At 40.7% G+C, this 13,353-nt stretch overlaps 1 protein-coding gene across 1 annotated transcript; it reads right to left on the bottom strand.

Moving 5' to 3' along the window:
• Positions 1–2,013: 2,013 nt before the first annotated feature.
• On the bottom strand, positions 2,014–13,024 carry LOC148684050 (vomeronasal type-2 receptor 26-like). Its single transcript, XM_088654788.1, has 5 exons — positions 12,293–13,024; positions 9,155–9,610; positions 7,379–7,606; positions 4,328–4,454; positions 2,014–2,915 (listed from the first exon to the last, which is right to left on the bottom strand). The coding sequence occupies exons 1-5, from the start codon at positions 13,022–13,024 to the stop codon at positions 2,014–2,016; spliced, it is 2,445 nt and encodes an 814-aa protein (XP_088510914.1).
• Positions 13,025–13,353: the final 329 nt, after the last annotated feature.

Here is a 13,353-nt window from a genome sequence, read left to right as displayed (position 1 = left end):
GATAACACTTAATGAATCTTGGGAACAATGATGTAAAGGGTCCAAAACATATCAAGATATAGAGGCGTTGGAGAACACAGCCTAACTACTTTTTGAAAAGAGCACATATATACAGTTGGAAGCAGAGTGGCATGCTTAGGAACAAATGTGGCATCGTCTTTTACTCTAGTAAGAAGTAGTAATTCCGAAGACTAGGTGGTCTATCACTTTCAGGCAGTTATAGGCAGTATTTTTCCCTCCAGCTGTTTTTGGATTACAGTTTCCATCATCCATGATAATAATAGCCAATTGTAAACTGATGTGAGTTGTAGTCCAGCAACATCTGGAGGGCAACAGATTGGGTACCCTTGGTGTAAGGAAGGTTTGGGCTGTTGAAAAAATGCCTGGTGTGTTGCTGAACTGTCAGGGCTTTGCCAAGTATTTGAGCCCTCTGAGCCTGAAGCAATGTCCATATGAAGGCGAGTCAGTTCCTGCCTCCCTTCCCAGCCTCATGTCATTGCAAGTATAAGATTACAGAAGTGTAGAAGTCCCAATTTATTCTCAGAGTTTTAAGATAATTATTTTTTGTAAGGCAGTTAAAGAAACATTGACTGTGAGGAGATGTTTTCAGAAAGAATATTATTTTAAAACAGTTGAAGAGTTAAAGCAAGGAAATATAGCAAAACCCTTCCCACTAAACAGTGACTAGATTCGTTCTTTAAAGGAAACCGACTCTGCCTCACATTGCTACTTATGTTGTTGTTTAGTCGTTAATTGTTTCCGACTTTTTGTGACCTATAGACCAGAGCACGCCAGGCACTCCTGTCTTCCACTGCCTCCCGCAGTTTGGTCAGACTCATGTTGGTAGCATGCTACTTATAAATCCCTTATTTCCCAACCTTTTGACAAATGGTAGCATTCTCTTTCGGTTCCCATTAGTTCAAATTAGAGCTGACCCTCTTTTTTATTTTTATCCAACGGTGGGAAGAGTTTTAAAGAAATAATAATTATGCAAAAATAAAAATGTTGAGATGAGCAGAGAAAGGGAGGGTCATAGCTCACTAGCATCTTAGATGGCAAAGGGCTTTGGCATTCTCTGGGGAAGGCATACCTGATGAGCAGATAGGTCTCAGACTATACACGATTTCCCCAGGCTAGTGCCTGTCTCCACTTCTTGCCTGATATTCCTTCCTTACAGCCACAGGTCCTACAACCCAAACTGCCCAAATTCTTATATAATTTGGACAGAGACTCAACAGAGTCTAGTGCATGGCCCTGATAGATTGAGCAATGCTCTCGCTCAATATAAGGCAGCCTACAAAGTGCCCTTTCACCTTTCCTCTATCTGCAGTTTCCTAAGAACCACAACATCTTATCAGGAGTTTCTGAACCTATTGGGAAAGTGGATGCCGGAAAAGTAGAGTAAGTGAAGGTGTAGGCATTTAGATTGTTGGATATATTGGATTTCATCCATATTTTCAATCATACACATAGTCCTACTTCATTTCTACCTCATATGTACGGTAACTATGCTGAATGCCAAGAACATAAATGATAAGACAAGGTCTTCTGTTATTTTGACCCCCACATCTGACTCTGGCCAGAAAGGTTATAGAGTCTAACTCCCAACATATACTACAATCTCTTCTGTCATTTATATTTTGCTCCGTATCAGCTGTTCTCTATTATTCAGTGCAGGCCTTATCACAATAATGTAACATTTAGGGGAAAAGAGGGAAGCCAGCAAGCCAATACTGGAAGCCAAGATGGAGAAAATCTCCACAGCCACCATGGATTTTCCTCTGGTGCTCAGAGGTGCTATGGATATCATCCTTAGTTTTTACATACACCTAATACCAGTTCATTCACACCTCATATGCAACTATGTTGGATACCAAGAACATAAATGATAGGACAACCTCTTCTGTTATTTTGATCTTTTCAGGTAACTACCTTTCTTGGAAAAACACAGTTAAATTATCATGCCAACAGTCTACACAGTCTAAACAAAGAAACGGCAAACCATTCTGTTATTTACATCTTTCTCCGTATCAGCTGCTCTCTGTTATTCAGCTCAGGCCTCACCACAATAATGTAGCATTTAGGGGAAAAGATGCAACCCAGCAGCCCAGCACTGGACGCCAAGATGGAGAAGATCTCCACAGCCACCATGTATTTTCCTCTGGTGCTCAAGTATGTGGGAATAAAGGAGAACCAAACACTGCAAAAGACCAGCATGCTGAAGGTGATGAACTTGGCTTCATTGAAGCTGTCAGGCAACTTCCTGGCTAAGAAGGCCACAGTGAAGCTGATAATGGCAAGGAAGCCCATGTACCCTAAAACACAATAGAACATGAGGACTGACCCTTCATTACATAGTAATATAATTTCTTCACTCATTGAGTCCATGTCCACATCTGGGAATGGGGCAGAGGTTGCCAGCCAGAAGACACAGATTCCTACTTGTATCACAGAGCAGGAAAGGACAATGGAATAAGCCAGTTTTTTGCCTACCCATCTCCTGATCCTGGATCCTGGCTTGGTAGCCATGAATGCCAAAACCACCGATATGGTTTTGGCCAAGATGCTGGAGAGGGCCACAGAGAAAATGATGCCAAAACTTGTTTGTCGAAGAAGGCATGTCACTTTATTAGGTTTTCCAATGAACATCAAAGTGCAGAGGAAACACAAGAGGAGGCAGAGTAGGAGAATGTAAGTGAGGCTTCTATTGTTGGCTTTAACTATGGCAGTGTCCCTTTGCTTGATGAAGATTCCAAGCACAAGAATTGTGATCAGAGAGAATAAAAGTGCACAGAAAGTTGAAACGATAGCCAACGTTTCATGAAAACTCAGGAAGTTTGCTGTCTTTGGAATGCATTGATCCTGGTCTTCATTTGGATACTGACCTGCAGGGCATCTGGTACATATTTCAATCTCTGAAAATACAATGTAGAATAATTTTAAAGAACCATGATTTTGCTAAACAGATTTTGCAGCCAAACATATCTGTACATTATTGCCAGTAAGTAAGGGGGATCACAGAGCTGCAAATTATAGAATGGACTCTGTGATATCACTTATCCAAGAAGGGCCGAAGTATGCACTGGCGTATGAAGTGGGGGATGGGAGCGCACCACCCTGGGCATCATTTGGGGAAAGGGTGCCATTGCAGCTGCCGCCCCGGGACACGTGCCACACACTGCGCAACCCTGGACGTCTGCCCCACGGGCGATATGCCATGCCCCTGCACCACTTGCCATGCCCTCACGGGTGATGCACCATGCCCCGGGACGCACACCAGCCACCCCCTGGCCTATTTTCCGCTCCAGGGGCTGTAGCATGTTGGAAGTATGGTTTGTTTTCTGAAGCATCCCCTTCTGTTTGACCACATGCGTCACACTGGAGCTCCTTAGCCCAGTCTTAGCGCTTGAAGATACTGATTCTATTTTGCAACCAAGAATACCTTGCCTGTATTTGCTTCTGCTGTAGCACTGAATGATGCATGAGTGAAACCTGTGATTACTACATGCAAACTGTAATTAAACTGACTAATGGTTGTTGACTATTCACTTCGAGAGGGAAAAAGGCAGGGGAGAATTCCATTGTAAGCACTAAATTTTAATATGTAATAATCTCTATTTCCTGTGCTTTGCAAACACTATAATTAAATTCTTCTGGTTGCTGTTTTGGCTAAAGAGTGAGTCAAGCTCTGCCCGTTTTATTGAATTCAGGCAGTTAGTAATTCCCCCCCCCCCCACATGTGTGACTTCAGGATTAATTGCCTTTCCCAACAAGACATCCACTCAGCATAGTGTTTTCCACTTGGGAAAGTTTCAAAACTCCTAGCCTGAATGTTTTTGCCCTAGATGCTTATGAAATGAACTCATGTAGCATATGTGGATAAGCAGTATGCTTTCAGTGGTGCTTTTCTGTTTTTCTCAGGACCACAGATACTGCATAGTTAAACGAGAGAAATATTGTCACTGAAATATTGGCCACAAAAAGGTGCTTTTGCCATATTTTCACCATCTTCCCAAAAAGCCTTGTTTCTAGAGAAGGGGCCACCACTTTTATTCCACCATAAATTAGTCAATGTTTGTGGTAAGATGCATCACCAACCTTTCTAAAATGTGTTCTTTTAAAAATACATGAAGATACAATCTTGAAGAATGTATTCTAGAAGGATAACATTATATTGATTTTATCTATAAACAATAAGGACAACACATCAAGCCATAATTTAAGACTTCCCTCCTCCAGAAATCAAAGGCAACAAAATTTTCAAGGAGTGCAGAGCTTACTAAAATAAATTGTATTGCTTTGTATATCTTAACATGCTATCTCCCACCTTTCTCATTTGAGAACGTCTCATGTGGACATGGATCACAATCATAACAGCAAAACTTCTCCCCCTCCTTCTTTTTCTTCCCATAACCAGGATGGCAATTGGCATTACATATTGAAAGTGGTGGTTCCTATCCGAAGATATAGGATGTTAATATTGAGAAAATGTTTAAAGTAAATTAATATAAGGTGATCTATCAGTAAACAGGAGGGCCAATATTGTGGAATATAAAATCCATATGTACACAGGTGACTCATGAAGTGGAATTAAAAACAAAATAAGAAAAATCATTCCAGTAGCACCTTAGAGACCAACTAAGTTTGTCATAGGTATGAGCTTTCGTGTGCATGCACACTTCTTCAGATATCTTTTTTTATTTTGTTTTGACTGCGTCAGACCAACACGGCTACCTACCTGTAACTGGAATTTAAAAGTCCACTTACTATATTCATCTGGTAGCAGTGGTTGTGGCCTGGCCTGGCTGCTGACAACCTGGGGCAGTGAATATCCCTCACCTATGAGCGGTATGACTGATGGCCATGTGGGAGGTTGTGAAAAGCCCATCTCAAGATATTTCTTTATGCCTTTGTCAATGGTTTCATTTCACTTCTCCAGCATCACAACTCCATTGTTTGTCTGTTTTGCTCTTCCAGGCACATGTGTGGAGGTCCTCTCCATTTCATAATCTGCTGCCCCCATTTTCCCATTCCACTCTCATGTTCTGGCAGATCTTGATAGCATTTTCACCAAAAAGCCCATTACACTCCATAGAGGGTAGTGGGGATTGCGGAAGAGCTCAAAAGAAATCTGGGAGGGGGTGGGCTGTAGTTAGGCTGAGTCATGGGGCGTGTCACAGTTTTTGATTGACAGCAGCCTTTTACTTAACGCTCAGTTGCTTTCGTTTTAGCTCACTCTTGGAAAGCCTTCGAATCTCCCACCCACCCGCTGCCGTTCCTTTAGGCTTTAGTCAACACTGCTTGCCCGTTTGTGGGGGTCGCCTGTATTCAGGGGCCCAGTAGGAATTTTGCCACTTGGCTGATTGGCTGTTGCCATTTGGTTTTTGCCTACTGACAAGCAACTTGTCACAACTTGTTAGGTTGGCCGTTAGGCTTTGGTTAAAAATTGGTATAGGAGGTGCATGGCATAAAAATGCCTACCTCCCTAACTTGCTCCTTATAGAAGTATTCCATTAAAGGAATCCTGGGGCTCAGGGACTCTAGTCCATTCATCCTGCCATAGGCAAGGATGGTGCGGCCATTACAGAGCCGAGCCTTGGGGAACATTCCTTGGTAGAGGAGATTGTCTGTAAACAGTACCTCCACTCCATTGGGGTGTTTACTTGACTTACCTACCATTAGGTAAGCCGGAGCTGGTCTTGACCCAAAAGGGGGTCAGATGGAAATGGTCCTGACCCAAATGGGTCAGATGGAATTGGTCCTGCCCAACCCGGGCAGATGGAATGGTCCTGACCCAACGTGGGTCAGATGGAAATGGTCCTGTCCCTTAGAGTGGACAGATGGATTAACCAAAGCCTAAGCCAACACTCAGAATTAAAATGTATTTTGAATAAAGTTTTGGCCAAAATAATGCCAAAACCCCAAACCTAAAATATGGTGTCAGTTGTGAGTTATTTTGGGATTTCTGGGAGCTTTGTCACGCAATCTCCCCACCCCCCTGATCTCCCAGAACCAGAAGAGGTATGGAGAGGGAGGAGCACTGGTGCTCTGGTGGAGTTGCAGATTGCTTTGTAAGGACCTGGGAGAAGAGGAGGCTTTAGCAGCTTTGGGAAGGCAGGGACCTTCCCAAGATTTACAGGGAAGGGACCCCATGTTCCTCCTTAGCTCAAAAAATGCTACAGGAAGCTTGACATTCCATCTAATGCCACTAACTAGAAACGGGTCTCAGGGATTTCACAAACAAGAATGGTTGACAACACTCTCTGATAGCCATTTGTCTTTTTAGTGTGAGACATCTTCTGTGCATGTTGCTCTTTTTGGTATTGTGGCTTAATTGTTAATTTACTGATAGAACATTTAGTATTCATTAGAAGCAGGGCGAATGAAGCTGAAGGTGCAAGCATGTTCATACAAGTAAAGTTACTCTTTCAAATAGACATTCTCGCCACTAAAATACTGTCCATCCATGTGTGTGTCAAGGCCCCCCAGCCACCCCAGGAAAATAAAGCACAAGGACACAAAATTTTAGATTACATGTTACTGGGAAAAATTTAGGCCACAACTTTATTGGTTACAGAATGTGAGCGGTATTGGCTTAGGCATTGGCATCAACAGACTATATCTGACTCCTGCCTGCCTTGCAGGAAGTCTGGAAGGGTAAACCACTTGCAGGGGGAGCCCTGCTGATTTGAATCGACTCGAGCCCCCCTGTGTTCCCGCTGGGGTCATGGCATGGCCCTAGCCCCTCCCTGGGCTTCAGACAAGTTCCACACCCCTAGATTCCTCTAACAGAATACCCTTAAGCATGGAGGGGCAGGTGATGGCCGCACCCCCCCCAATGCCATTCCAATGCCTAACCAAACCATACAAAGTTGTGACGAATTGCTATGAGGTAGGTGAAAACCAAGTGGCCAGTGCCAATTTGCCAATTGGAAAAAGTCCTACCAGGCCGCTCAACAGCGACCAACTGAAGTCCATAGCAAGGCCAATGACGCAACCTGGAAAAGGGTGGGAGGGCTGGAGATCCATGACGCGAGGCTGAAAGAGGAAGTCTCAGAGTTGCACTGTGGCTTAAATTATCCCCGGCCATGCCCCCAAGCGACCTGATTGGCCTCCTGGCAAACTGACGTGGCTGGGGTCTCACCCGGCATTATGCGGAATGCCATCCCACCCTAACACCAAGAAGTGGAGCCAATTTATGAATTCTTGACATAGCTAAGAATTCCATCTTATTTATGAAAACTTTCTTTTCTCTTCCAGTGAATTGCAAATTTAATTATGCGTTAAGTGAAGAACTGCTTTCTTCCCTTCCTTACACCCCATCTTAATGGATAACTACAAATATTGCCATTTGAGAGCCAGTGCAGTTATTTCTCACCTGAGTGAAGCCATTTTGCCATTTGATTCTGTCCTCATTAATGGTGAGCTCTTTGCCAGGAAGGGCCTGAGGATCCAGCCTCCCCACTTTGACCCTGACATATGATCCATTTCGGAAAGTGACCAAGTTTGTAATATCGAAGCCAGCTGCTAACTCTCCATGTTCATTTAATGTTATTTCATCACCAGCACTGTTGTTGAACGAGATTCTCTGCAGGAATGAGTGGACCTAGGTGAAAACAAAACGACAAGGTCTACAAAGGCAGGGAATGGGCAGGTGTGGAGGACTCTCTGGTTCTGAATGTATTAACTGTGCCTGTAAAGGACCAGGTGTGCGGCCTGGGGTCATTTTGGACTCACAGCTACATATCCATGGAGGCACAGTAGTCCGGCTTGGACTACTGCAATACACTCTACGTAGGGCTACCTTTGAAGGTGACTCAGAAACTACAACTAATCTAGAATGCGGCAGCTAGACTGGTGATTGGGAGTGGCTGCTGGGACCATATAACATCGGTCCTAAATGATCTTTATTGGCTCCCAGTGCATTTATGAGCACAATTCAAAGTGTTGGTGCTGACCTTTAAAGCCGTAAATGGCCTCGGCCCAGTATAGCTGAAGGAGCATCTCTACCCCCATCATTCCTCCTTCGAGGGTCTTCTGTTGGTTTCCTCACTGCGAGAAGGGAAGTTACATGGAACCAGGCAGAGGGACTTCTCAGTAGTGCTGCCCTCCCTTGTCTTCAGATATCAAGGAAATAAACAGCTAACTGACTTTTAGAAGACACCCGAAGGCAGCCCTGTATTGGAAAATTATTAATGTTTGATGTTTTAGTTTGCTTCAATATATGCTGTAAGCCACCCGGAGTGGTTGTGGAAACCCAGCCACATGGGCAAGGTATAAATAATAACATTCTTCTTCTTGTTGTTGTTAATTGGAGGGTGTGCTTGGCTTTCATTTTCTTTACTTTCTGGCATCCCTGAATTTTGTTAGATATCTGTATCATGTGTGCTGGAATTACCAAGGAAACCAGAAATTTTCATGGACACTCCACCAGATTTTGAGAAACTTCAGAAAGCTACAAAGGGTCATTTCAGGCAGTTTGATTTGCACTCCACTTGGCTAACTTGCGCTGTTAACCATAGGTAAGAGGAATGCCTATGTAATCTAAAGTCTTTTCTAATTCCAATCTCTGATATACTAAAATTATTTTTAGTTCTCCAGGTTTCTTTCTTTACTTATAGTGCATTGCCAATTCACATAATATATCAAGGTAGTGCACAACACTGAACATTTTGTAAACTGAACACTTTGTAACAAGAAACCCTACCTGCCAAGGTTTCAAATTCTGATGAGAGAGTCTTTCTCCACCCTCTGTTCCTTTGTGGCTGCCTCCAGCTGGAAACATGATCTGTAAGGCATGTGCCAAAGCATAGACAGCATTATAGATACTGTAGCTGTGGCCGGTCATGCTCATTTCAAAAAATGATGCAGGAAGGCTCTCCAGCAACTCTTCTCCAGTACATGTGACATAAAAGTATTTTGACGCAGTGGAGTTTGAAAGTGAACAACCAAATGCTTGTTCCCATAAATCTTTGATAAAGCCATCTCCATCTTCCCAATAAGGGTTTACATGCTGAAGAAAGTTTTGGAAGCTGTGAGTCTCCTTGGAGTGGATAGCAAAGGAGATAGCACCATGGAACATTTGTATGTTAATACCAGTATTTTTTTGAAGTGTATGTAATATGAAATCGATTTGAGCTGTTGTAATCCACACTTTTCCTTCAGGTAACTTCATATGTGGATGATATAGTATTAGTTGAGTTATCTTCACTGTCTTTGCCGCATTTAATAGCCATGCAATAGATTGACTTTCTCCATATATAATAACAGCATTGGCTTTGCTCATTATGAAAGCTCGTGTGAAGAGCTTTGATCCACGCACTACATCATCTACTGTATCAATCATGTTACCAGTGGCATGCAGATCGTACCAAATCTTTTCTGTGAATGCTGAACAGATCTGATTCTTGTAAAGCATTGGTTCAATGGCCCGCAAGAAATGTTCTCCAGCTTCATTAGCTGGAGTGAGGAGCCCGACCCATTTCCATCCAAAATACAAAAGTAACTGGATAATTCCTTGATACTGAAGTCCTTCATTGGGGACCATGCGGTAAAAGGAAGGGAATTTGATTTGTTCATTCATGACTGATTCAAATGAACCATATGAAATCTGAAAAAAGGAAAACCAAGCTGTCCAAGTGGAAACAAGAACTCACAACACGTTTATCTGAATATAAGTGTTGTAAGTGTTGTAAACACGCCAGTTACTTCCAGATAAGTATCTGTTTATTGAGAAGATTGTCAGAATGTGCTTTCGCTATTATTCCCCACAATTCAAGGCAAGCTATTAACAATCATTCCTTGCTAGATATTTCACCTGCCACTCTATATGGTGGTTTTTATGTTGATCTTTTCTGTGAACTGCCCTGTGTGCTCCGGGTATAGGGTGGTATATAAATAACAAACAACAACAACAACAACAACAACAACAACAACAAAACTTATATACTCAAATGTACTCATTTTAGGGACATAGAAAAATGCAGACAAATAATTGTGCTCAATAATTTCTGTAGCTATTCTTTCTTAATATTATTGAGTCATCACTTTTGTGCACATTGATTGTCTCCAAGTATTTGGAGTATTTATCATTGCTCACTGTAATGTACTGCTTTTGGCACTGCTAAGCATAGGATTCAACAAAACTTTCTTTTTTTTTATTTTTTATTTTTTTTTTTATTTTTTTTTTAGGTAAATAATCTTTATTAATATTAAAATCTATACAGAAAAAGAAATATACATTTCATTTGCACCATAATCAATAAAAAAAAAACAACTTCCAAAACTTTAACACATCACTTTCCTTTAAATTTTCTCTACTACTTGCGTTACTCTCCCCTAAAACAAAACATTAAATTTAGATTCCCTTCTTATCAAAATTCCCACTCAAATTCCTTGTGGTCAGCTAGTCGAAACAGATCGCCAACTCTGTTTTAATATCTTGTTTCTTAAAATATTCCTCTACATATTCCCATTTCTTTTTGGAACTTTGCTTCGATTTATTCCTAATTGCCGCTGTCATTCTATCAAGATTCATAAACTCAATTAATTTTAATTGCCACTCTTGAATTGTGGGTATCTCTTCTCTTTTCCATTTTTGCCCAATCAGTAATCTTGCCGCTGCGCAAGAATAAAGAAAAATATCTATCCTGTCCTTTGGGAGGTTTTCAGGTACCAGACTCAATAAAAAATATTCTGGACTCTTTTTAAAGGTGGTCTTTAACATTTTTTTCAACTCTTCATAAACTTTCCCCCAAAATTCCTTAATCTTGACACACCCCCACCAGCAATGCATATAATTTCCCCCTTTTTTTTGACATTTCCAACAATTTATTTCTTCATTTTTATATATTTTAGACAACCTATCTGGTGTTAGGTGCCACCTGTAAACCATTTTAAACATATTTTCTTTTATTCTAGCACAAGCCGTAAACTTCATTGTAACTTTCCATAATTTATCCCATTGGGCCATATAAATTGGCCTTCCTAGGTCCTGGGCCCATTTAACCATAACACATTTAATTGCTTCATCCTTCAATTCCCATTCCAAAAGGAATTTGTAAATCTTCGATAATGGTTTAACTGTATTCCCCAATACCAACTCCTGTAATTTAGATTCCTCTTTCCCGAAGCCAATTTTTTGATGTTCTTTAAATAAACTTTGTAATTGCATATATTGTAGCCAGCTCGTACAGCTTGATTTGACTTGATCGTAGGGCTTTAACACTAATTGTTCTCCATCTTTCTCTATTAGGTCTTTATACGTTAACCATCTCCCATTTTTGCTTCTGCCTCCCATTGATGTCATCTCCAAGGGGGAGATCCACCAGGGTATTTTAGGTTCTAATAAATCCTTGAATTCTCGCCAAACTTTGAGGATTGATTTTTTAATTACATGATCTGGGAATTGTTTAAATTTCTTTGTGTCGTCCTGCAAAAGATATGTGTGCCACCCCGTAACATTCCTAAAACCTTCTACTTCTAGAACTTCTTCGTCCTCTAGTACCAACCAATCTCTAAGCCAGCAAAAACATGCAGATGCATAGTAGATCCTCAAGTCCGGGACCCCCCATCCTCCCCTTTCTTTAACATCGGTGAGCAATCTATACTGAATCCTTGCCTTTTTCCCTAGCCAAATGAAATCGCTCAGATCCCTTCTCCAATTATCAAATACCTCCTTTTTTCCCACTATAGGCAACATTTGGAATAGGAATAAAATCCTAGGCAATATTACCATTTTGATCGTAGCTATTCTACTTGATAGTGATAAATTTAAGTCTTTCCATCTTTCCATCTCTTTTTTAATATCCCTCCAGACTTTCCCATAATTATTTTCAAAAAGCTCTATATTATTTGCACTAATCTCAATTCCCAAATATTTAACTTTTTTAACTATTTCCCAATCCACTGATATCCCTAAATTTTCAATTCCTTCCTTTCTTATATTTTTGACTAATATTTTAGTTTTCTTCCCATTAATTTTCAATCCCGATACGTCTTCAAATCTTTTTAAAACCTTTTTTAAAATCATAATTGATTCTTTTGGATCCTCTGTCATCACTATCATATCGTCGGCGAAGGCATAAATTTTATATATTATCTTTTTAACTTTGATTCCTCTAATTTCCCTGTTTTCTTTAATATCCTCCAATAAAAACTCAATAGACAATATAAATAATAAGGGGGATAGGGGACACCCCTGCCTCGTTCCCTTTTTTATCTCGAACTCCTCCATTACCTCCCCATTTAAGATTAATTTTGCGAATTGACTATCATAGATCGAATTGATTACCTCCAAAAAATTCCCCTTAATTCCCATTTTAGCTAACGATTCCTTCATAAATTTCCACGATAAAGAATCAAAGGCTTTTTCTATGTCAAGGAAAACAAAGGCTGCCCCCTTGCCCGGCGACCAATCCAAATATTCTACCAAATCTAAGAGGATCCTCACATTCCTGGCCATTTTCCTACCCGGCAAGAATCCTTGTTGATTTTGTTCTATAATCCTGTTCAAAATTCCTTTTAATCTACTCGCAAGGATCTCAGCAAATAATTTATAATCTACATTGAGGAGCGAAATGGGTCTAAAATTTCCGACTTGTTTAAATTCTTCCTCATCCTTCGGGATCAAAGTAATAAAGGCCTCTTGCCAAGATCTTGGTATTGGCCCTCCTTCCATAATTCTATTAACTAAATTCTGATATACCCCTCCGAGCTCTTCCTTGAATATTTTATAATGCTGGCTGGGCAGGCCGTCCGTCCCCGGGGACTTACCCACTTTTGCTTTTTTAATGGCATCATGGATTTCTTGCAGAGACACTGGCTTGTTTAATAAGTCTATTTCTTCTTTCATAATTATTTTCTCTTTTTTCTTTGAAAAATAATCCTCTAGCTTCTTTTCATTAATATTCCCCTTCTCATATAATTTTTTATAATACTGTATAAGGCGTTTCTGAATATCTTCGATTCTTGTCAATTTTTCACCTTTATCTATTATCCCCGTAATCAATCTTCCCTTTTGCATTTTCCTTAATTTCCATGCCAATAATTTCCCTGTCTTCCCTCCCCATTCAAATGTTTTTTGCTTACTCCATCTTATTTTATTTTCAATTTCTTCCCCCACTAATACTGAAAGCTCTCTTTGTAAGATTTTCATTCTCATCACTAGGGCCTCATTCCTTGGGTTACATGCCAATTCTCTTTCATTCTCCTTAATTTGTCTCTTAATTTCTTCCAAATTTTTCTCTCTTTCCCTTCTAACTTTATTTTTTTGTTGAATATATAGGCCTCGAACAAAGGCCTTACCTGCGTCCCACGTAGTCCTTAAATCTACCTCCTCTGATATATTGTTCT

Source organism: Zootoca vivipara, chromosome 12, assembly GCF_965207765.1.
Source record: "Zootoca vivipara chromosome 12, rZooViv2.hap1.1, whole genome shotgun sequence".
Classification (NCBI taxonomy): Eukaryota; Metazoa; Chordata; class Lepidosauria; order Squamata; family Lacertidae; genus Zootoca; species Zootoca vivipara.
Note: the sequence above shows the minus strand (reverse complement) of the source record. Positions and strands in the feature narration are given on the sequence as shown.